The 24,982-nt window shown below is 45.0% G+C and overlaps 1 protein-coding gene across 6 annotated transcripts in view; it reads right to left on the reverse strand.

Moving 5' to 3' along the window:
- LOC126545894 (uncharacterized protein ZK1073.1) overlaps positions 1-24,982 on the reverse strand; it is a 362,662-nt gene that overhangs the window by 110,684 nt on the left and 226,996 nt on the right. For all 6 annotated transcript variants that reach the window (XM_050193938.3, XM_050193937.3, XM_050193935.3 and 3 more), the window contains 2 exons: positions 23,505-23,568; positions 892-1,009 (listed from right to left, as the gene is read on the reverse strand). In XM_050193938.3, coding sequence (XP_050049895.2) covers positions 892-1,009; positions 23,505-23,568 — 182 coding nt within the window. The remainder of the gene's footprint in view (positions 1-891; positions 1,010-23,504; positions 23,569-24,982) is intronic.

Raw genomic sequence — 24,982 nt, forward strand, 5'->3', positions numbered from 1 at the left:
CCTCATTCAACACCCTTGTGCGCTGCATGAATTTTTCTTTTTTTGGCAGTATACCCAAATATCTAAAGTGCTACTTACTTGCAAAGTGTAAGAATGGTTTTGGGAGACAATTCATTTCTGAAGAATTGCATTTTGGCTTAGAAATGACATGGCCGCCATATGTGCAGATGTTTGCATTCATGTACAGGCTGTCAACGTTATACCTTGAGAAATTTTATTACAAACTGTGGAATCTATGCAGCTGCCTTTATTAATATATGTCTTTGCAAAAGCATGCGTTTAGCACGTAATACTGAACTGTTTATAGACTAGCAGCTTTTGGTGTTCTTTAATTACGAAGTTAAAGCCAGTCGCCTTCAGTACATGTACATTTCCTAGAAATCCTAAATAATGACACCGGTTCCAGAAAAGCATGGTATGTACCACCGATCTGCATTAGTACACGATTACCAAATGCGTGAGTTAACCTTTTTTTATGTGAAGATTGCAAATTTTCTCGGGCAAGCAAAATAAGCCTTCATACGTAACTTCTAGACATAGTCTAACGAACAGCTCGTCAAAACATACCCAAGGCGAATACGGACGGAGCATTATCTTTGATCCAGAAACGCTTCTAGAGTTCTGGGCCTACAGTTCAGCTAGTGGAAGATGGATTGCAAAGAACCTTTTGACTTGTCCAAGCCCCTGTGTAGACGTCTTCTAGATTGGTTTGTGCTGTTGGGCGGTCAGACAGACACATGGATATCCTGCATTCGCTGCACCTAGTTTGCCAGTTTCTGCTGTAGTTACCTGACACATTCCGTCCCATCTGGCGACATTAATGATAATGACGACCTCTATTGTATGGGCTTTGCTACTGTGGTGGTGATGAAGCACAAACGTTTCACCCACTCGCTGGGGAGTTCAGTGGCGTTGTCCTCTTGGCCCGGAACGTCTACGTGAATGAAGACGGACCGCTGCTTGATCTCCGCCATGCACGGGTGATCCACAAAATCCTGGAAGGACGAGTCTGCAAAGGATAACGTGGAATCAGATGCAGAATTTGGTTCGAAGGTGCCACTGCATAGAAAATAACAGCTGCTTGTTGTGTTTTCGGTAGCACGTAAAAATACCCGTCATCGAAATCTAGAGCGGATGTTAGCCATCTTTGTACTGATGTGATGTTCGACTTTTAATTTAATTTTGGCTTAGCTAAACACTACAGCGAGGAGGGGGCTACGGTGTTGTAAATCATTGACAGTAACACTGTACATTCAACAGTTGCGGGAAAGAGGGCCCACGAAAAGCCCTTACACTAAAATTGTTTGTAGGAGCAAATTGCAGCCACTCATGATGCCGAACACATTACCAATGAGAAAGGGAACTTCTCTACAGACCAAAAGCTTTCAATTTTTGCCTATAGCCTGAAATGCGTTTCCAGTGATTGATTTTGGATGACAATTAAATATGATTGAAGCGAACTGTTGCGAAACTGCAGGCAAAGAAAGCTTAACGTAGATGCGGCTCCAGTCACTGCAACGTGTTGGTCACCGATGACGCCGTCCTGTACTCCAATCATATGAAAAGTGCTATATATATATATATATATATATATATATATATATATATATATATATATATATATATATATATATATATATATATATATATTGTAAAGGAGGATCGGAACGGCATAGTGGGCTGTCTTCTCCAGCACTCTCTAGTGGGTCGTTCTCTTAAGTGCTCTTGCTCGGAAAACACTGCTCGTGCTTGCAGTCCGTGCCCTGCTCTAGCGGTCGGCCCCAAAGGCCGGTGAGTAATAACCGCCTTTACAAGTGGTTTAGGGTGCTTCGGCTTACAACATTCATTCTAGAACTTCGATTCCGCACCTTATGCTCACCCATGCCAGAAGACGCTTCCCAGCAAACCCTCGTACTCCATCTCAGCAAGTGCCTCCTCCGTTCGTCATGTGCTCTGGTGTCCTTCGCCACAGGGACCCTGCCATTTTCAGCGGCGCGCATGACACCGACGTGGAGGACTGGCTGCCGACTTATCAGAGGGTAAACGCCTACAACAACTGGGACGACCACGCAAAACTGAGCTACGTGCTCTTCTATATTGCAGGTGTGGCCACACTCTGGTACAACCATGAGTCCGATTTTCTGACATGGTCCTCGTTCAAGACCTCATTAGTGGCTGCGTTTGGTAGCCCGGCTGTGTGCCGGCTGCGTGCAGCATCGCGTTTGCGAGGACGTGCACTACAATCGGGTGAATCATTTACCAGCTACATTGAGAAAGATCTGGACTTGTGTAAGAAAGTCTAAGCGACGACGTCGGAGTCCGACAAAACACTCCATGTCATGAAAGGGATAGAGGACAAGCCGCTATACCGTTCCAATCGTCCCCTACACTATATATATATATATATATATATATATATATATATATATATATATATATATATATATATATATATATATATATATATATATATATATATATGTATATATATATATATATATATATATATATATATATATATATATATATATATATATATATATATATATATATATATATATATAGAGTGTAAGCACTAAGTACTTCATCGTTTTCAGTTGTAGATAGCCATCATCATCTTCCCTGCTCTTCTTCGTGCATGAGCTGGGGCGTTGCCTTTTTTGGAATAAAGAAGCGCTGGACAGCTTGCTCAGTCTCGGACCTATAATGTGGTGGATGTACGTCAAGTCCCCGACGCACTCTCGCGTTCCCGTTCTCCATGGAGCTACGTTCCGGTCGCCGCCTGCGCCCGGCTACCCCTACAACGATGTACACTTCCAACCCCGGCTCTTCAGGCGCCTCTAACCCTACCACACAGACGACCCCGCCTGCGGTGCCCTCTTGGACTGTGACGAGTCCTTAACGCGGTCTCCCTGCGTTGCAGGACTCCGCGGTGATGACGCCGACGATTGGATCGACCACTACGACCACGTGAGTTCTTGCAATAAGTGGAACGACACCCAGAAATTGAGGCACGTCGCATTCTACTTGACCGCTGTTGCAAAGACGTGGTATTTCAACCACGAATCCGACATCGCGGATTGGTCCACGTTTACCTCCAAGCTGCGGCAAATCTTCGCTTCCCCGTCTGGCCGTGCAGAAGTCGCCAAAGAGAAGCTGGGCACACGCCTCCAACTTCCACAAGAGTCTGACACCTCATGCATAGAGGATGTCTTGGCTCTGTGCCGCCGTGCGAATCCTATCGTGACGGAAGCCGAATGCGTTCGACACATATTAAAAGGCGTTGGGTCTGTCGTGTTCAACGCCTTAATCATGCAAAATCCGGCTTCTGCCCAAGACATCCCTTCCACATGTCAGCGCCTAGACGAGCTACAGTCTCTTCGACTTCGAAATGACAGCAGCGATCCTCAGGCTCCCCATTCTTCAGATCTACATGCTTTTATCGGCACGATCATCCGCGAAGAGCTTCAAATACAAGACCTGAGGCGTTCACCTACTGCCTGTGCCCGAAGCCTCACCTTCGACTTGCGCGAGGTCGTAAAGCAAGAGTTAACAGTCATGACTACGCCAACGACGCATCTTGCTCCGGCAGCGCGCCCCACACCTACCTATGCGGATGTTGCTTCGCTACCCACACCTGCCGTGACCTCCGTGACTACTGACGTTTCCTATGACCATTTGGCTTCGATGGGAACCAGAGCACTTGCTGCGTCATCCTACCCTCAGTGGCGTCCACCTCGTCCAGTTTGTTTTTACTGTGGTATACGCGGCCGTATATCTCGCTTCTGCCGCCGTCGCCAGCAGGATGAAAGACGAGACTATGCTGATCACGAGCGAGACCGCACTCGCCGACCAGACGCCTACTATCCCGGATCGTACTCATTCCCGCAACAGCGTTCTCCGTCTCCTCCATCTGCTCGCAATCTGCCTCATAGTTCCCGTTCGGCCAGACGTCGTTCTCCATCGCTGACCGGCGCTCTACATCACCGCTTCGCCCCACTTCCCATCTTGTCGACCAACACTCGGAAAACTAAGTGCTGCAGTTTTTGGAGGGGAAACTGCTTCTCATCGGTCTTCAAAAATTCCTTCTTTTCGCCCGGCCAACATGCTTTCTGTAACTGTCGTAGGTGTTCCCGCGCCAGCTCTCATCGATACCGGTGCCGCCGTTTCTGTTCTTCGTAGTGATCTGTGTTCCCGGCTCCGGAAAGTAAAAACGCCTTATCTTGGACCTATTTTGCGTGGTGCTAATAGTGCATTCATTCACCCCGACGGGCAGTGTACTGCTCGTGTTCTCATCGACGGCATACGCCACCACATTGAGTGTATCATCCTTCCAACGTGTATCCATGAACTTATACTGGGTTGGGACTTCCTACATTCTGCTTCAGCCGTCATTTCATGTAGAGAGGAAGTTCTCCATAACACGGATACAGCGCTTGCATCTGTTACGGACTCTTCCCTTTCATGCGTGAACTTGGCCATTGCTGCAGACTACGTCCTGCGTCCTGGTCACGAAGACGTTGTAGCCGTAACATCCAGTCAGATCAGAGACGCCCTCGTCGCCCCTTCTTCCCGCTGTACTTCTCACGGAATTCTCATTGCCACCTGTCTCGTCCGGTTTTCACGTGGCCGCGCCCTTCTGTCTGTTTGCAACACGACCACAGATCCTGTGACGCTGCCGAAAGGGATGACTGTGGCAACCCTCGCCGACACTCAACCTATCTCTCTAGTCACGCTTTGCCCTTCTTCATCGCCAGCACCAACCTCAGGTTTGGATGATTATTTCCCTCCGCCAGCCGTTCTTGATTCTGACCTAACAGCCACGCAGTCCGAAGCCTTACTGGTGGTCTTGGCGAAGCACAAAGCCTGTTTCGAAAGCTGTTCCCCTGTGTTGAGCCAGACTTCTGCGGCTACACACCGCATCGAAAGCGATGGTTCCGCTATAATACGACGACGCTACTATCGTGTATCAACGTCCGAACGAAAGGTCATTTAACAACAGGTTGCTGACATGCTTGTGCGGAAGATAATACGACCTTCATCTAGCCCCTAGGCTTCTCGCGTGGTTCTGGTAAAGAAAAAAAAGATGGCTCCGTTCGCTTTTGCGTCGATTATCGAGCGTTGACTAAGATCAAACGCACGGGCGTGTATCCAATACCTAGAATTGACGACGCTTTGGACACACTACAAGGGGCGGAGTATTTCTCCAGCCTTCATCTTCGATCAAGATATTGGCAAATTCCGATGAACGAGACTGACAAAAAAAAAAGACCTCATTCGCTACAACAGACGGACTTTATGAATTTAACGTGATGCCTTCTGGCCTTTGTAAGGCTCCCGCCAGATCGAGCACATGATCGACAACGTACTTCGTGGACTAAAAAATGGAAGACCTGCCTGTGTCATCTGGACCATATTGTCATCTTTTCGTCTAACTTCAGCCAACATCTTCATCGATTAGACAAAGTTCTCCAGTGCCTTGCAAATGCTGGTCTCCAGATCAATACAAAAAATTCAAATTTGCAAGCAAGACAATAAAATTATTGGGCCACGTCGTCTCAAAAGATGGAATCCAGCCAGACCCCGAAAAGATTAGTGCTGCTCTCCAGTTTCCTCGCCCCCAGCAACAAAATGATCTACGTAGCTTCCTCGGCTTGGTGTCATATTTTCGTCGATTTATACGTAACTTGGCTGCAATAGCAGCTCATCCACACAAGCTAGTGATTGCCGGTGCCTCTTTCACATAGATTAACGACTGCGAGTTGCCTTTTCAATCTCCTAAGCAACATCTTACTTCCGGGCCAGTGCTTCGCCACTTCGATGATCGAGCCCCCACCATACACCATACTCCATACTGACGCAAGCGCACAAGGTATTGGCGCAGTACTTCTGCAATGTAATGCAGCCTCTAAGAGCAAGTCATAACATATGCCAGCCGAACACTTTCTCCAGCTGAGCGGAACTACACCCTTACAGAGCAAGAGTGCCTGGCTATCGTTTTGTCGATTCAGGAATTTCGCCCATACCTTTACCGTCACCACTTTCCCATCGTGACCGACCATCATGCTCTGTGTTGGCTGTTATCAATGAAAAACATGTCAGGGTGCTTAGGACGTTGGATACTCCGCTCGCAGGAATATGACTTTACAATAACGTACAAGTCTGGAAAAAGTCATCATTATGCAGACGCATTGTCTCGCTGCCCAATCTCGCTCTCTCCCGGTAACGCGCCGTCATCTTCCCCACCAAGTCGTTCCGATGCCACGCCTGCCTCACACCATCTCTCGATGACGCCCCTGGTCCAAGTTACGCTTTCATCACGCTCTGATTTCGTCTTGCTTCAGCGGGCCGACTCCTACTGTCGAATTCTCATGGATTGCCTGAGCGGGTTCGCCGAACCACCCAACAGCCGCTTGCCACGCGAACTTCGACAATTCCGCCTTCAAGGTGGCGTGCTACACCGCGACGTTTACCACCCAACTGGTCACCGGTGGGTCCCAGTTCTACCTCGCCGCCTTCGCCTGCGAGTATTAGAGGCACTTCACGACGGCATATCGGTTGGCCACTTAGGCTTCCACAAGACTTACAACCGCACAAGACCCGCTGCTTCTGGCCTGGCCTATCCACAACGGTGGCCAAATACATTGCCTCTTTTGCGTCATGTCAGCACCGCAAATGCTCGACATCCCCTCCTGCCGGTTCACTACAACCTCTCCCTTGCTCGGACGCAGCTTTTGAATTTGTTGGCATTGATTTATATGGTTCCTTGCCTTTAACACCTTACGGCCAGCGTTGGATTCTCCCTTGGGTTAACAGATATACAAGATATACCGAGACTGCGAAGCAACTCACGGTCAGACCTGCGACGCAGCAGAGGGTGCTAAGAGTCCCTGGTTTCGGACAGGCCGCCATTGCAATCTGAACCTGGCAACATTTAACGCTAGAATGTTATCTAGTGAGGCGAGTCTAGCAGTGCTATTGGAGGAATTAGAGGGCAGTAAATGGGATATAATAGCGCTCAGTGAAGTTAGGAGGACGAAAGAAGCATATACAGTGCTGAATAGCGGGCACATCCTGTGCTACCGGGGCTTAGCGGAGAGACGAGAACTAGGACTCGGATTCCTGATTAATAAGGATATAGCTTGTAACATACAGGAATTCTACAGCATTAACGAGAGAGTGGCAAATCTTGTTGTGAAACTTAATAAGAGGTACAAATTGAAGGTCGTACAGGTCTGCACTCCGACATCCAGTCATGATGACCAGGAAGTCGAAAGCTTTTATGAAGACGTGGAATCGGTGATGGGTAAAGTCAAAACAAAATACATTATGCTGATGGGCGACCAGGGTAGGCAAGAAGTAGGCTGGAGACAAGTCAGTGGGGGAATATGGCATAGGCTCTAGGAATAGCAGGGGAGAGTTATTAGTAGAATTTGCAGAACAGAATAATATGCGGATAATAAATACCTTCTTTCGCAAGCGGGATAGCCAAAAGTGGACGTGGAGGAGCCAGAATGGCGAGACTAGAAATGAAATACTTTATACTCTGCGCTAACCCTGGCATCATACAAGATGTGGACGTGCTCGGCAAGGTGCGCTGCATTGACCATAGGATGGTAAGAACTCGAATTAGACAGGACTTGAAGAGGGAACGGAAGCAACTGGTACATAAGAAGCCGACCAATCAGTTAGCGGTAAGAGGGAAAATAGAGGAATTCCGGGACAAGCTACAGAACAGGTATTCGGCCTTAACTCAGAAAGAGGACGTTAGTGTTGAAGATATGAACGACAATCTTATGGTCATCAATAAGGAATGTGCAATAGAAGTCGGTAGTAACTTCGTTCGTTAGACAGGATACCAGTAAGCTATCGCAGGAGACGAAAGATCTGATCAAGAAACGCCAATGTATGAAAACCTCTAACCCTACAGCTAGAATAGAACTAGCAGAACTTTAAAAGTTAATCAACAACCGTAAGACAGCTGACATAAAGAAGTATAATATGGATAGAGTTGAACATGCTCTCAGGAACGGAGGAAGCCTAAAAGCAGTCAAGAAGAAACTAGGAATAGGAAAGAATCAGATGTATGCATTAAGAGACAAAGCCGGCAATATCATTACTAATACGGCTGAGATCGTTCAAGTGGCTGAGGAGTTCTATAGAGATTTATACAGTACTAGTGGCACCCACGATGATAACGGAAGAGAGAATAGTCTAGAGGAGTTTGAAATCAAACAAGTAACGCCGGAAGAAGTAAAGAAAGCCTTGGGAGCTATGCAAACGGGGAAGGCAGCTCGGTAGGATCAGGTAACAGCAGATTTGTTGAAGGATTGTGGGCAGATTATTCTAGAAAAACTGGCCACCCTGTATACGCAATGCCTCATGACATCGAGCGTACCGGAATCTTGGAAGAACGCTAACATAATCCTAATCCATAAGAAAAGGGACGCCAAAGACTTGAAAAATGATAGACCGATCAGCTTACTGTCCGTTGCCTACAAAGTATTTACTAAGGTAATTGCAAATAGAATCAGGAACACCTTAGACTTCCGTCAACCAAAGGAGCAGGCAGGATTCCGTAAAGGCTACTCAACAACAGACCATATTCACACTATCAATCAGGTGATAGGGAAATGTGCGGAATACAACCAACCCGTATATATAGCTTTCATTGATTACGAGAAAGCGTTTAATTCAGTCGAAACTTCAGCAGTCATGGAGGCATTACGGAATCAGGGTGTAGATATGCCGTATGTAAAAACACTGAAAGATATCTTTAGCGGCTCCACAGCCACCGTAGTCCTCCATAAAGAAAGCAACAAAATCTCAATAAAGAAAGGCGTAAGGCAGGGAGATACGATCTCTCCAATGCTATTCACAGCGTGTTTACAGGAGGTATTCAGAGACCTCGATTGGGAAGAATTGGGGATAAGAGTTAATGGAGAATACTTTAGTAACTTGCGATTCGTTGATGATATTGCCTTGCTTAGTAACTCAGGAGACCAACTGCAATGCATGCTCACTGACCTGGAGAGGCAAAGGAGAAGGGTGGGTCTAAAAATTAATCTGCAGAAAACTAAAGTAATGTTTCACAGTCTCGGAAGAAAACAGCAGTTTACGATAGGTAGTCAGGCACTGGAAGTGGTAAGGGAATACATCTACTTAGGACAGGTAGTGACTGCGGATCCGGATCATGAGAGTGAAATAATCAGAAGAATAAGAATGGGCTGGGGTGCGTTTGGCCGGCATTCGCAGATCATGAACAGCAGGTTGGCATTATCCCTCAAGAGAAAAGTGTATAAGAGCTGTGTCTTACCAGTACTCACATACGGGGCAGAAACCTGGAGGCTTACGAAAAGGGTTCTACTTAAATTGAGGACGACACAACGAGCTACGGAAAGAAGAATGATAGGTGTAACGTTAAGGGATAAGAAAAGAGCAGATTGGGTGAGGGAACAAACGCGAGTTAATGACATCTTAGTTAAAATCAAGAAAAAGAAATGGGCATGGGGAGGACATGTAATGAGGAGGGAAGATAACCGATGGTCATTAAGGTTTACGGACTGGATTCCAAGGGAAGGGAAGCGTGGCAGGGGGCGGTAGAAAGTTAGGTGGACGGATGAGATTAAGAAGTTTGCAGGGACAATATGGCCACAATTAGTACATGACCGGGGTAGTTGGAGAAGAATGTGAGAGGCCTTTGCCCTGCAGTGGGCGTAAGCAGACTGATGATGATGATGATGATGACCTAAGACTGGCCCTCTGCGATCCGGTACCGCTTCTGAGGTCGCTGACTTTTTCTTGCGCTCCGTCGTCTTTTACCACGGGGCTCCTCACGTTCTTCTGAGTGACCATGGCAAGGCGTTTATTTCCCAAGTTCTCGAGGAAGTTCTTCGGGCCGGTGATACCGTCCACAAATCTACTTTTACCTGTTATGCGCAAACCAATGGCCTTACAGAGCGCTTCCACCGTACGCTGTCTGACGTGATTTCCATGTACATCCGTCCTGACCACACTGACTGGGATAAAATTCCTCCTTTTGTGACATTCGCATATAATACTTCTATACAACGGACTACCGGCTACAGCCATATTCGACCATATTCGACAGAGAATTCTTTTTAACGCCTTCTTCGCCTAACGCGTCCCTTCCAGAAGATTTTGCTGTCCGAGTTGCACATTGCCATCAAATCACCCGGCAAACCACAGAAGCTACCCAACCTGAGCGCAAATGTCGCTGCGACAACACACGCCGTGACCTCCGTTTTCACCCTGGAGACCAAGTCCTGCTTTAAACTCCAGTCCGCAGTCCAGGCCCAGTGATAAGTTTCTTCAACGCTACATTAGCCCATACACCGTTCTGCAGCAAACATCTGCAGTGAACTATCTCGTCCGCCTAGTACACCCCGTCACTGACCGACGCCGCCGGAATGCCGAAATTGCTCACGGCTCGCAGATGAAGCCATTCACTCCCCGTTTAGATAATCTCTAATCTGCGGCCAGGCTGGCCGCTTTCATGACGGGGGGAAGTTAGTGTAAGCACTATTAATGTAATTCGTCGCTTTCATTTGTACATAGCCATCATCATATTCCCTGTTCTTCTTCGCGCATGAGCTGGGGCGTTGCCTTTGTTTGTAATAAAGAAGCGCTGGACAGCTTGGTCGGTCTCGATCTTTTATATATATATATATGTGCGTGCGTGAGTGCGTGCGTGTGCGTGCGTGCGTGTGCGTGCGTGCGTGTGTGTGTGTGTGTGCGTGCGTTTGTGCGTACGTGCGCGCGTGTGTGTGTGTGTGTGTGTGTGTGTGTGTGTGTGTGTGTGTGTGTGTGTGTGTGTGTGTGTGTGTGTGTGTGTGTGTGTGTGTGTGTGTGTGTGTGTGTGTGTGTGTGTGTGTGTGTGTGTGTGTGTGTGTGTGTGTGTGTGTGTGTGTGTGTGTGTGTGTGTGTGTGTGTGTGTGTGTGTGTGTGTGTGTGTGTGTGTGTGTGTGTGTGTGTGTGTGTGTGTGTGTGTGTGTGTGTGTGTGTGTGTGTGTGTGTGTGTGTGTGTGTGTGTGTGTGTGTGTGTGTGTGTGTGTGTGTGTGTGTGTGTGTGTGTGTGTGTGTGTGTGTGTGTGTGTGTGTGTGTGTGTGTGTGTGTGTGTGTGTGTGTGTGTGTGTGTGTGTGTGTGTGTGTGTGTGTGTGTGTGTGTGTGTGTGTGTGTGTGTGTGTGTGTGTGTGTGTGTGTGTGTGTGTGTGTGTGCGTGCGTGCGTGTGTTGTGCGTGTGTGTGTGTTGTGCGTGTGTGTTACGGTGAAGAAGCTGACACGGAATAGAGGTAGATGAATACTCTGGCCGTTTCCTGAGCGCCATATATAGCGCTTGCAAATATACATTATTCTACACTCGTGGGCCTGCTTTCTTCCTGCAACATTTTGGTTGAGGTGCGGGGTACAATCACGGAAATTCGCAACGGACGTCATCTACTTGCCGCCAGAATGGCAGATCAACCGACACAGCCGACAACGCCTCGGGAGCCCGTGCCGACGGTCATCCTCACTCATCCGCGGGACGCGGACACATTTTGTGGCACGGATAAAGCCGAGGATCGGCTTGCGATGTACGACCGAGTGTGCGACAACAGGTGGGATCCAACATTGAAGTTAGCAGACCTGATATTCTGCGCTCGTTCTTGACTTTTTTCGGCTGTCCTCGTGTCTCCCCGCAAACTTTTTTAGTATGCATTTAAACCAACTAGTCCAACTATCTGGTTTCTTGATAGTGTGAGAGGAACTGCGAAGCAATGGTGCGATAGACACGAACCTGACCTAGCAGCCGAGATGTCTGCAAATAAAAAATGCGAGACCTGTTTCGCAGACCTGTCTGTCATCAGTTGGAAGCAAAAAGAGAACTTGCGTGGTGCGCTCAGACATCAACAGAACCCCTTGTCGTGCAATTAGAGGATGTGCTGGCCCTCTGTCGCAAGGCTGATAAAAAACCTCACAGTGCCCTTCCACTCTGTGAAGAAGGATGAGCAGCGAAGCTGTGTATGTGGTCCCATTAATGTTAAACTGCACCACCACCATGAGTCGGCCCGGCATTGCATTATCTTCGGGATCGGCCCACGCATGGGGAGTGCTTAACGGCTGCTTCCCCTCAGCCGCGGGTCCGCCCGGCATTGCACTATCTTCGGGATGGGCTCACGTATGGGGAGTGCTTAACGCCTGCTTCCCCTCAGCCGCGGGTCGGTTAGGTATTGCACTATCTTCGGGATTGCTCCACGTAAGGGGAGTGCTTAACGCCTGCTTCACCTCCACCGCGGGTCGGCCCGGCATTGCATTATATCCGGGACCGGCCCACGTATGGGGAGTTTTTCGCTTACCACGCAGATGACACGAAAATATCCTTGGACGGTAGATGTATACAGCTTCGCTGTAATACATGACCAGGGAAAACAAGATTGGTCACACACTAAAGGGTATTGCCGACAATGCCTTCAATCTCATGATGTGTGGGGAGTGTGCCACGGGGGATGCAATGATAAAGGAGTGTCGGCGCTTCGAACAAGCGAAGGTCCGCCGCGTGGCTCAACCTCCGACAGATTGCCCAATACCGCCGCGACATCTTCGTGCGATGTCACACGCCGCGGTTCGTTCAGCCGATGGGACCGGAAGATATAACGCGCATCGTTCGCCGTGAGCTTGAGTCCATGACAACGCTTCCAGTTCGTTCCGACCGTCGGGAAAGCGTGCCCTCTATCTCGCTTATGCAAGCGGTTGTTCAGGAGGAAGTATCGATTTTGGGCATCCCATCTCTCTACTCGGTCCGCCATGAGAACACCTACCACATTTCTGCGGCCGCTCGCTACGAGAGGCAAAGCTTTCCTCCATCGCAACCCAGCTGACTAGCGCAGAGCGGATGATAGAGCGATATGTTTCAATTGTTCCCGTATTGGACGCATCGCCCGTCATTGCCGCAGCCGCTGGTCGTTGCCTCCTCGGTGATCGTCTCCGAGTCACTACCGCTAATTGATAATGACAATGACAATGACGTTTATTTTTGCATCAGTACAGTGTGATGATACGAAGGGGCGTGCGGAACAAGCTGTCATTTCGACAGCGTGACAAAGCCGCAGGCCGCCGCATTGGCGATTACAGGAGCAACAAACACAATAAGTTCATAACTTTTGAAATATTATACAGAAATATTGCGCAAGCAACAGAAGCAACAGTTGTGTAGCAGAAATGCAAACTTACATAATCTTACAGGTATGCATGAAATGCAAGCATATATTCCTACACAGACAAATGCAATCGTGTATAGAGATGCAAAAGAGAAAAAAAAGAAGCCCATTATTATGCAAATATTTTTCTTGTAGATGCAGAGCAAGAACGAACAAAGCTAACATACTGTTCTTTCTTGTCCAAAAAAGAAAGAGCAGCAGACCAAAAACAAAAAATTGTTTTGCTAGAAAAATCAACGAAATGAAAAAAATACAAGGAAATTCATCTAGTTTTAAGTTTAAATAACTACAAATAGCTTTAAAAGTAGTGTTCTCCAATTGAAACGCTTCACTGTGTAACCTATTTAGTAATCTTGGTAGTTTATTACAAAGCGTCTGTTGCCCATATTTAGTTCTTACTGTTCGTACTTTCCAGCATTCCTTATTGCGTGTTGCATATATATAGTGCTATTGTTTTCTAACTTGGCAAGTTGCTTAACAAAACCCGCTCCAGTGTTTAACTCTTGTTTATAAGCTCTACACGGTCGATAATCGTACAGTGTTGCGATTGGCCTAACTTTACATTTTACAAAAAATGGAAGTGTATGAAAATAACCAGGGACATTTGCAATTGCCGGTAGCAACTTTTTTTGCAAGACATGAATGTTGTGCACATATTCTTGAGTGGTAGTAGCCCAATCTAAATGGCAATAACTAAGCCGAGATTGAAACAAACTATTAAAAATCATCAGAATTTTTTGTGGCAGTAAATGGCGATTACGATAAACAATGCCAATTCCTGTAACATTTTTACTGCTAAACAATCGACATGTGTATCCCAGGATATGGTTTCTTGAAATATGACACCCAATGTTTTGAAGCTGTGTACGATAGCGATATGACAACAATTTAGTAGTGTCGGTTTATTAAGGACAACGTCTTTATTTTTACTGCGAAATATAATAGCTTTCATTTTTTTTGTATTTAGCCTAAAACTAGTTTGACATGCTCGTTCATCTAATTTCCGTACGGTTAAATTGGCTTCATCAGTTAATTCATCAACTGAATTTCCTATTAAAAAGATGCTGGTGTAATCAGCGTAAATTATATCATTTGCCGCAGAGTTTATATTGCTGATGTCATTATTGTACAGATTAAAAAGAAAAGGGCCCAATATGCTGCCTCGTGGCACACCACAAGATATAGCAAGCAGACGAGAGATATCTTGATTTATGTCCACTGTCTGAACACGGTACTGTATATAGGATGTATTTAGGTGTGCAGCTTTGCCGCGGTAGCCATAGCGCAAAAGTTTCTCCAATTAGAAGAGAATAGTTTATATGGTCCAAGGCTTTGGTAAAGTCTACAAAAACTCCCAAGACCAATTGTCTCTCGTGAACAGCGGTTAAGATTAATTCTTTCTGAGCTAATAACGCAAGCTCAGTGCTGAGACCCTTACGAAAACCAAACTGGAACGGAGTTATAAGATCATCTTTCTGTTCGAATTCAATAAAGCGATTCAAAATTACTTTTTCTAGAATTTTCTAAAATGCAGGAAGGATTTATATGGGGCGATAATTACCCAACTCATTTTTATTACCTTGTTTGTGCAACACTATTACACGAGCTATTTGCGTTTGACAAGGGAAAACAGCGTGGTTAAGACAGAGGTTAAATATATAAGAAACACAGGGGGCTAGAAGATCGGCAGCATACTTAACAGGTTTATTCTGGAATCCATCGATGTCTGTTGCGTTACTTCTTAAGGTTATTACTTATATCATTTACTTCAATTTCATTTACGGGTTCATTTGCGGGTTCATCATGAATTGTCAGGCAATTGCACTTTCTCGGCGACTAGGAACATCAACGCCGACAGTGCTCCACCAAGGTCTAGCGGCTACCCGTCTAATCATCGGGTCCCGTTCGCCGCTTTTCGTCCCCATCTGCAACCGCTCGCTTCACTCCAGGAAATTAGGCGGCAAAGCAGCCACTCCGACCCGTCCCACAAATCCTTTGTTGACCCTGCCTACACATGGAAACCTACTGGACGTTGATGGTGTTTCTGTTACATCTCTCGCTGACACAGGACTTTCCGTTATGAGCGCTGCTCTCCAGGTTCTGACGCTCGCCGTACCGTGCACTGTGCGAGACGGCGATGGTAGTACTTCGCCTCATGCATCAAATAGTGAAAGTGACAACGAGACAAGGCAAAACAGAAGGACTACAGCCTCTGTGAATATCCTGATTGAAGGCTTGAGCCAGAAGCTTGCCGAAATACTGAGCCGACTGGGAACCCTCGAAGGCAAAGTTGACAAACAGAACACAATCACAGAGGCAGTTGAAAAGTCAGAGGAGTTGCTTGCTTCCAAGTACGACGAACTCTTGTCAAAGATTGCCGATCAGCAAAATGAAATAGCTAAACTAAAAAAAAACAACTGAGGAACTGACTGAGAAGTTGACTGAAAAGGACACTGAGCTTACCAGATTGAAAGAGTGTGTCGAAAGCGCTGAACAATACACAAGGCGCAGAACTGTAGAAATACACGGGATACCTGAAGCCCCTAATCAGGACCTTTACCAAGTTCTGACTGACCTCAGCGTAAAGCTCAACATACAGTCACCGGAGTGACAGGTGATAGAAGCATTGCATCGGCTCAAGGCACATAAAGATAAGATTGCGCCGATTACTGTTCGCTTTGTGGACCAAACCAGAAGGGACATGTGGCTGGCGAAAAAGCGCGCGCTGCAAACAGACAAAGTCTACATCAATGAAAACATGACAAGGGCTCTGAAAATGCTGCTTTCGAAATGTAAGAAGCTTGCAAAAGATCGAGGATTCAAATTCGTCTGGGTGAGCAACGGGAAAATCCTTGTCCAGAAAAGTGAAGGTGCATCGGTAATTAGTATCAACTCAGAAAGAGACCTCGGTAAACTAGCGTAATAGCTTCCTTTGACTCATTTCGTGAGCGGAATATTCATGTAGAAACTGCTAAGAGTGAAGCACAATTAAACCACGAACTTAGTTTACTACATGTTAATATCAGAAGTTTCAACAAATACTGGGATGAATTAGGACTGAAGCTCAAGACTGCTGCGGTTCCGTTTGATGTTATTATTTCAACCGAAGTTAATATAGATGCGTCGAGAAAATGTACATTTATCTTGGCTGGGTATTCTCAATATGCACTGTGCCGCGAAAGTCGTAAAGGAGGCGGTGTTATGGTGTTCATAAAAAATGTGTGGATGGCGAATAGAACTGATGTTGGTTTTATTCATGCAGAGACGGTCACTCTGTCTATTTCGAAAGCAAATACAGAGTACACTTTATGCGCAATATATAGGCCATCGAATATGAATGACTGTGCATTTCTAGATGAGCTGTATACTTTTTTCTATAAGTACATGAATGAGAAGAACTTCATTATTGCGGGGGATCTTAACATAGACATTATGAAAGAAACAAAAAGTACCACCGCTGATTACCTCAATTTGCTGGCAGAATTCAGACTCGTTAGCGCAATTAATTAATGTACAAGACAAGAACACTTAGGTGCTAATATAACAAAGTCATGCATTGACCACATAATAATTCGTTTGCAAAAGCAGCAATATGTTTCCGGAATTATCAAACAAAAGCTAGCCGATCATTACATTGTAGCGGTTGCAATTATGTCTAGCGATCATAGAACTGATGTGGGCATTATTAGAGGTTCTCTTTTAATAACAAAAAAGTAGACCAATTAATTCATAACGTTAACTGGAGTTCCCTTTTACATTTGTATCATATCAGCTTATACAAGAAAACTGTAGAAATCCATCGCAATGTCTATGAACAGTCAACTAAATCTGTTAATATCAAAGTAAGAAGCCCAGATAAGAAATGGACAACTCATGAAATAGCAGGGTTGCGCTGCGCGAAAGATAAGGCATGGCAGAAATGCAGGAAACAACCTGAAGATAAAGCGCTGAGAGATGAATATCGCGCACTGCGGAATCAAGTAACGGCTAAAATGCGACAGGCGAAAAGATTCTTTTTCATGCGACAGTTTTTACTGAACAAATTTGACGGAAAGAAAACGTGGGAGATAGCGTATGGGTAGGCAGGAAAACGCTTCCATTGATGAAACAGTAAAGAATTTTCCAAAGGAAAATGTGAAGGTGCTCTGTGATAAATTTAATGATGTGTTCTTAAATACAACAGAAAAGTTGAGAAACATAAGTCAGTAGTCCTGTACCATATCAATCGAAACGAGCATGTGCGCATACAGCGTATCTGCCCCTCATATCAGCGGATGATCTATGGAGCATTATTTGCATAATGAAACAGTTCAAGCCACCAGGATATGATGACATTCGTCTCAGAGATTTGCACAGAAACTTTGGCGTTTTAAAAGAAGTTCTGAACATACTGAACGGCATATTTGAAACTGACGAACTTAAGATATCTGTTGTCAGGCCTGTGCACAAACACGGCAAGAAAGGCGACTTAATAAATTATAGGCCCATTGCAATAGTGTCGTCGATAGCACATATTATGGAAAAGCATGTTGCATACGTTATGCAATCATTCTGTGAAAAATAATCTTTGAACAATGCTGCGCAATTTGGATTTACAAAGAATAGAAATACGACAACACTTCTTGAAGAATTTTCTGATTATTTTTACATTGCAATAGAAAATAATCACGTTGTGTTAGCCCTATTCCTGGATTTAACGAAGGTATTTGACACGATACACCAGGCGTTACTACTCGAAAAATTAGGCTCACTTGGTTTCCGCGGTCATTTTAAAAAGTTTTTTAACAGTTATATTATAAACAGGTTGCAGTGTGTAAAGCTTGATAATACGTACGGACATTTGAAGAATGTTACTTTCGGTGCACCTCAAGGAAGTACACTCGGCCCACTGCTATTTGACGTTTATGTGTCTGATTTGAGTCTATTGCAGATTAAATAATCTTTCAATACACTGACGATACAGCGCTCGCACTTGAAGTCACTGACTATTGTACCGACGTTAAAACGTTTCAAGCAGATACTGAAGGAAGTGATTGGTTCTTGCAAAACTTTATTTTCTTAAACCTTCACAAAACAAAACTGACATGTTTTAAAAACCCCCACGAAAGAGTTGCTCCAACCACTGTACTTGCACACGTCCCATTGTTACCCATGTGATTGCGAAGCCATGCAAATAGAGCGAACAGTTCAATATGTGGGTATCTATTTCGACCAACATCACTTCGAACGAGCACATCGTTTACCTTTCTAGAAAGATTAGGGCCATTGCGGCCATGTTGTATCACCTTCGGGGGAAATCTCCGCTTCACGTTAGACAAGTAACCTACACAGCATTAATGGAACCTGTTTTAAAATATGGTATTATATTATATGGAAACTGTTCGGAATATAAGAAGCAAGCATTAAATGTCATACTAAAACGAATCGTGAACAATATATCTTACGGTACCAAATTACACTCGCTAGACATGAAAGAGAAATACGATGATTTAGGCATCGTACAGATTCTTGAGCTGTTTTATTTTGTTCTGTTGACGTGGTATTATTATTCAAATGAATATAAAACTCCTGTAAAAAAAGATGTTACGTTGAGGAAAACAGAATGTTTTGTTAAACCACGGGTCTATCGTAATTATGGTAAAAAGATGCGCAATTACTATGTACCAGCTATGTTTAATGAAACTCCTGGTGATCTCTGTCTTGCAAACAAGAGAAGGATGATGACTGGTTTATGAGATTGGCGCGTAAATTTATTGCCTTCTGTATTGCTTTAATTGTTTTGTATATGTTATTTTGTGCTGTCAGATTATCGGCAATGTCGTGTATTACATGAAATGCATGTATATGAAGTTTATTTTTTTAGAAGATTCTCCACCTGCTGCCTGACCAACCAACAAGCATAACATGCTTAGGCAGGTCATAATTTGTGTATTTGTACGCTGTATTGACAAATAAACTTTGAAACGTTGAAACTTTGTTATTGTAATGTGCACAGCACGTGTGACCGTGGGGGGCCATTATACCATTGTTTCGTTTATCGTCTTCGAACACTGTCCGCACGACCTCAACTTCATTTCGAAAAATTCTACTCAAACCGCAGGTGGACTTGACGTTTCCTGCCAACGCCACAATGTGCTTCGCAGCGCTTACGTTCTGCCGAGGCTGTCTCCCCAAGCTGCTACAAATGTCCTCCTTGACGGCGAGTACGGCGTACCACCGCTTACTGGCGTTGTCCCGCAATATTACCCTGCCGAAAAGCATAATCCAGATCCTCGAAAACAGCATTCGCGTGCTGATACTCAATTTTGAAATCCGATATATATCCGCAAGAATCCAACCTGATCGTCAGAAAGTTTACGCCATGCGAAATCTTCCTGTACCTTGTTCAACAAAAGATGTGCGTAGTTTTATGGGATTATGCTCTTATTTCCGGTGATTAGTGAGAAAATTTGCCGACATCGCTCGCCCTCTCAATGACCTTATTAAGAAAGATGTCTCTTTCTGATGGGGACCATTGCAAGAGAAAGCCTTCTCTACCCTGATTGAGCGGCTTCGCCGATTCTGTCACTCTTCTGTGCCCACTGAAATACGAACTTATACACGTGGTCATGATACTCGCTCAGCTTCAACAGGGCCAGGACCAAGTCATCGCTTACGCCAGCCGCCTTGTTTCCACGTCCGAGCCAATTTACACCATTACTGAGAGGGAATGTCTCGCGCTCGTATGGGTGGTCATGAAATTTCGACCATACTTTTTCGGTTGGGGCTTCTGCGTCGTGACCGATCATCACGCCCTCTGCTGGCTGTCCTCTTTGAAGGGACCAGCTGGACGCACGACGGGCGTTGCGCGCATAAGAACATACATCTTCTATTACGCATAAGTCAGGGCACCTGCATTAAGACGCTGACTGCCGGTCCCGCAATCCCGTGGATCAATCGGACGATACCGATGCTGCGGGTTCCTGCGGATTCAGATATATCGAATTCCTGCCGAATCCCATATATGTATATAGAGGGTGTCCTACATAAGTTGAGCCAAACATTAGAAATACGCAAATGCCACGCAGCTCGACAGAATCAACGTGATGTTGTTTGCCATCGCTTGGAGATACTCAGATTATTATTTTTTCATTCCGCTTAATTAGATCATTACTCTTTATTAATTAGTCAACTTTCCCAATATTATGAATGAATGAAAAGTGTCAATGAGAAAATTGAGAGCCACACGAAAAACTCCCGATACAGCTTGCTGTAGCTCGATACGTGCTACATAAGTGTTTTTCTGAGTGTGAAAGACGCCCGCGAATACACGCAAAGTGCCGCGAGCGGCCAGTCGCGCGGCTTGTGCGAGACATCCAAATGTTTAATTGAACAATTCACCCAACTACGCTTTTAATTAATTACATTAGGGCACATATTTTAATCTACGAATTGTAGCTAGCGACTATGCAAGGCACACCAACTTAGAACGAACTCTGAGGTTGGCCCCGATTTCAAAATACGCGTCGTCAAACTTGCCGTAAATATGCATGCACTGTTGTTCCGTTTACTTTTTAAAGAAAACGTTGCCTATGCATTCAAGCACAAGATTAACTGGAACACCAATGCGTTTCATCAGACACATTGAAATTCATATCTCGAAACTGGCGTATTGTTGAGAATTCGTTTTAAGTCGACATGCATTGCATACTCACCAGCTACAATCCGTAGATTGAAATATGTGCGTACAGTAATTATTTAACAAGATAATTAGCGTAATAATTTTATTTACTCTATTAAGCATTTTGATTTCTCGCAGAAGTAATGGCTGCTTGAGTAACTTAGATAAAGGGTTAGAATCGCGCTTCTCTGCCAAAGACAATTTAAAAAATAATTCAAATAAAAAAACACGCTGATAATTTACTATAGTGCTAGTTGTAGAGCAACTTTATTGAACATATCTCATCTTGATATTATACGATGTACTACCAATTGAGTAATTCCATGGCACTGTCCGAATCAGTAATCCAACCGGGAAAAAATGTGCCAGAAATCGAATATTTTCTTCGTTGTCACGAAGCACATTATTTTAGTTATTAGACAGGATATTTATCGGAAAACAATTTGGCCACAATTTTATCATACTTTTTCTGTGTTCATAAAATAGTGTTGGAGAACACAAGCTGCACCGCCGACACCGCGCAGCCTGCCTGCAGCAGCTGTCGTGACTCGCCTCGCAGCACCGCGCTGCACGGCTCGAGAACCTCGTGAAGCAGCAATTAAGTCAATTAAGGTTGACGCAAGTCGTTGCAGTCTATACGGGTACAAAAAGCAGTTACCTTTCAGTAAATTCCCAGTCTATAGTGTGTCTATGGACAGATGTCGCTAAGTTGTATCTCTCTTTTAGTCAATTCACAATCTATAGAGTGTTTATAGAGAAAAGTCGTTACGTTAATTCCCATCCTTAAGATTGTCTAGAGACAAAAGTCGCCTGCCCACAACTTTTAGTCATTCTATGGACAGTCTATGGACAGTCTACTGACAAAATGTGGTTAGTTGCCTATTTCTATCACTCTATTTCTTGTCTATAGACACCGTTATTGGGCAAGTCGCTAAGGCAACTATTTATTTTAGTGTACTCCTTGTCTATAGATGGTGCTTATATAAAAGTTGCGCAGGTGCTTATTTCAGTCATTTTGAGATCTATAGATATTGCACACCCGCACAGTTACAATTGTGGACTCTTTGTCAATCAATTACGGTTATTAGGATCTTACCAGACTTTGTTCAAGTAGCAGTGATGCACGAGTTTCAACATGTTCCCAGGTGGAGCCTATACGTCGGCAATGTTCACGCAAACGAGCCACACGGATGCGAACACCTTGGAGAAGCAGATCGTCGCTGCAAATGTATTATTTCTTCAGCGCTACTTCCCGTCTTTTTATTTGCTAGACAAATCCCCTAAACGAGGGCCGATCCAGGAGATAGTTGAAACAAAGCGGAGGCACACTGTAAAATATTTCACACCCTTGAAAGTCAAAAAGGGTGTAAATGTGTCTACAACTCACATATCTTAGGGCGTGATTTATATAACTGACACCCTAAAAGTGTGATTACAGACACATTTACAGCCTCTTTCACTTTTAAAGGTGTAAATTACTTTAGAGTGTAGCGAAGATAGTGTGAAGGTTAGTATAAGCCACTGGGGTTGTATACTTTTGACGTTAATCTACAGCATTTTTGTTGACTTTCATACATAGATGGCGCAACTTCCACACGTACAATAGTCAATTTGCTGACCCTCTTATATAACCTTTGTAGTCACTCTCAAAACTTCCCCAGACAACCTTCTTAGGTGCCTTTAGCATGACTTTTAAGGCAGTGTAATAAAAAAAAAAGAACGCTGATGCATTGCGTGACACGTATTGAAATGAATGCGAATTTCAAAGAGAAACGGATGCCAAACAGACATCAAGCTAACAGACAGACTCCTGAGATTTCTAACTGAAAACGCAGAATATATTGTGATCATGTGATTGACTGGTGTCACGAATGTAGTGTGTGTGATTGGTTACGTGTCATATCGTTCTCATACATACTTTTGACTGTTCTCACACCTTGGCTTCATTGCTAACATTGGGTGCTTTCTTTGTGGATTGACATTCTACAGTATAGATTCACCGAAGCTTCCTGTTCATGTTAAATGTGTGCCAAACCAGCCAGCGCGGCGTCTAATCGAAGGTATGCCTTCGCTACCGAGCAGACGTGTGCTTTGAAGAATCCACGGACGCCCACTTGCATGTGTTGAAGCACACGCACAGACCAGAAAACCTATGTCTGCAAGCTACTACATTTCAAATATGGAGCGCGGAAGAAATTCGGAAAACCTAGCACAACTGGTTCGGTAAAAAATAAATAAAGTAAATAAGACATTACAGCCTTTGGGTTCCAGGTCATCGGCTAAAAATAAGGAAAAAAGAACGATGAGCGGTGCATGACAGGAATGGTGATTTAATACAGCCGCTGAAAGTACCCACCAACGTAGAACCCCTAGCGCCGCACCGTGTAGCAGTGTTCGCAGCGTTTGGATAAGAACTCGAAAAGATGTCCTCCGGAGCTTCTCGCTTGCACGCAGTCATTGTCGGCGACAAACAGCCGCGCTGCTGTTGGATGCCGGCTGAGGTGGTCGCCCCGAGATGACAGTGCCCGCGGGAGCGGCACCTTTCGTCCGCTCAGGGAATAGTTCTTGACCAGTACACGAATAAAGAGAATAAAAGGTAGTGAGCCTTTAAACGAAGCCACTTACGGTTATTTCCTATGTCATGGACTGTCAGGAATACTGCTTTCTTCTCGAGGTTGTCCATGTCTCCCTGCAAAGAGAAAGCAGACTGTCACACAAACGTTTGTGGATAAATGTTTGAAAAGCTGTGGGGCGTTACAGGAAAGCAGAGAGAACGAGCTGCCTATGGTGACCGGAATTACGGCACGCGTTTCCCGGAGACGATGGTAATTTGTATTGGAGGATGGAGCGGCATCACCTGGTCTGCTTGATGTAATCAGCTTTTCCTGAATCAATGGTATTGCTACCTATCCTTGATATTTTCTTTCTTCAGTAAAACATCTATGTTGTAAAGCTACCTACATGCCTGTAAGGACTCCGGATCTATTACTGTATTCCCTTTTTTTTTCTCACCAGTACTCTAAACATGTCTTGCTTACGACTTACTCAACGATATCACGTTGTTTTCCTCCCTTGACTAAAGAGTATAATTCCCAATTTTGTAGTGCTAAAATTAAGGCCTAGATATGTCGCTTCACTGCAATGTATTCCCATAAGTCGGTAAACGTCTTGCACTGTCCGCTAGTAGCACTATGTCATCCGCATACATCCGCCCTCTTTTTCATCCTTTGCCCATTACGGAAGGAAAATTAAAACCGAATTCGATGCTTTCCAATCGTCGTTCTATGCCTGAACAACAATGGAGACAGAGGAAATCCTTGCTTCAGTCCACAGTGAATTTCCTCTAGGTGTCTGAATTTTCCGGCATCTTATACTCTTTTTGCTTGGTTTTCCCTCTATATCAACCGAGCAGCTCCGCGAAGTCGTCCTCTATGCTCTCGTGCTTAAGGATATCATAAGGCGGACGTTCAATCGGCAACTGGCGCTCTGTGAGCACGAGCGGCGCCCAGCGATGAAACCGACGAGACGGGATGATGATGAGTAAGTACAGATATGAGGAAGGTCAAATACATAAGGTGATCACACTACTGTTCCCCGTGGATGAAAGCCTGGGCGTAAGCAAAGCTGTCGCGTAGCAACGGTGTCAAAGGGCGCCTCACCAGGCCCCATAGCAAATTTTGGTTATACGCGTAAGTTGCTACATGTCCTATATGGAGCGTTCTGCCGCAAAAAAAGAAAAAAAAATCAAGTGGGCTCATTAATATCCGAGGTAGAAATATTTCAGTGTCGCGAACCCATGATTTCAGGAGGCGAGGTCCACCGCCAAGTAAGACACTCTCTCCACTTGCCCCGTCTAGCCTTCGCAAGCGAAATTCCTTCCCTGCGTTCTCCCATAGCGGACCTCTAGGTTCGCGTGTCGCATACGTCATGGGCCCGGCCTTCATTGTTTTTCTCCTCGCTATATTACGGTGCGGCGCACTTCTGCTCAGGGCATTGTGCGCGAACTGTTGTGATTGTCTCATTTTGCGCGCTGTGCACGAGAACACCTGACTAGCAGTAAAAGTCAGTGTTACACGAATACTGAGGCAGACACAAGCGGATCA

Source organism: Dermacentor andersoni, chromosome 1, assembly GCF_023375885.2.
Source record: "Dermacentor andersoni chromosome 1, qqDerAnde1_hic_scaffold, whole genome shotgun sequence".
Taxonomy (NCBI): Eukaryota; Metazoa; Arthropoda; class Arachnida; order Ixodida; family Ixodidae; genus Dermacentor; species Dermacentor andersoni.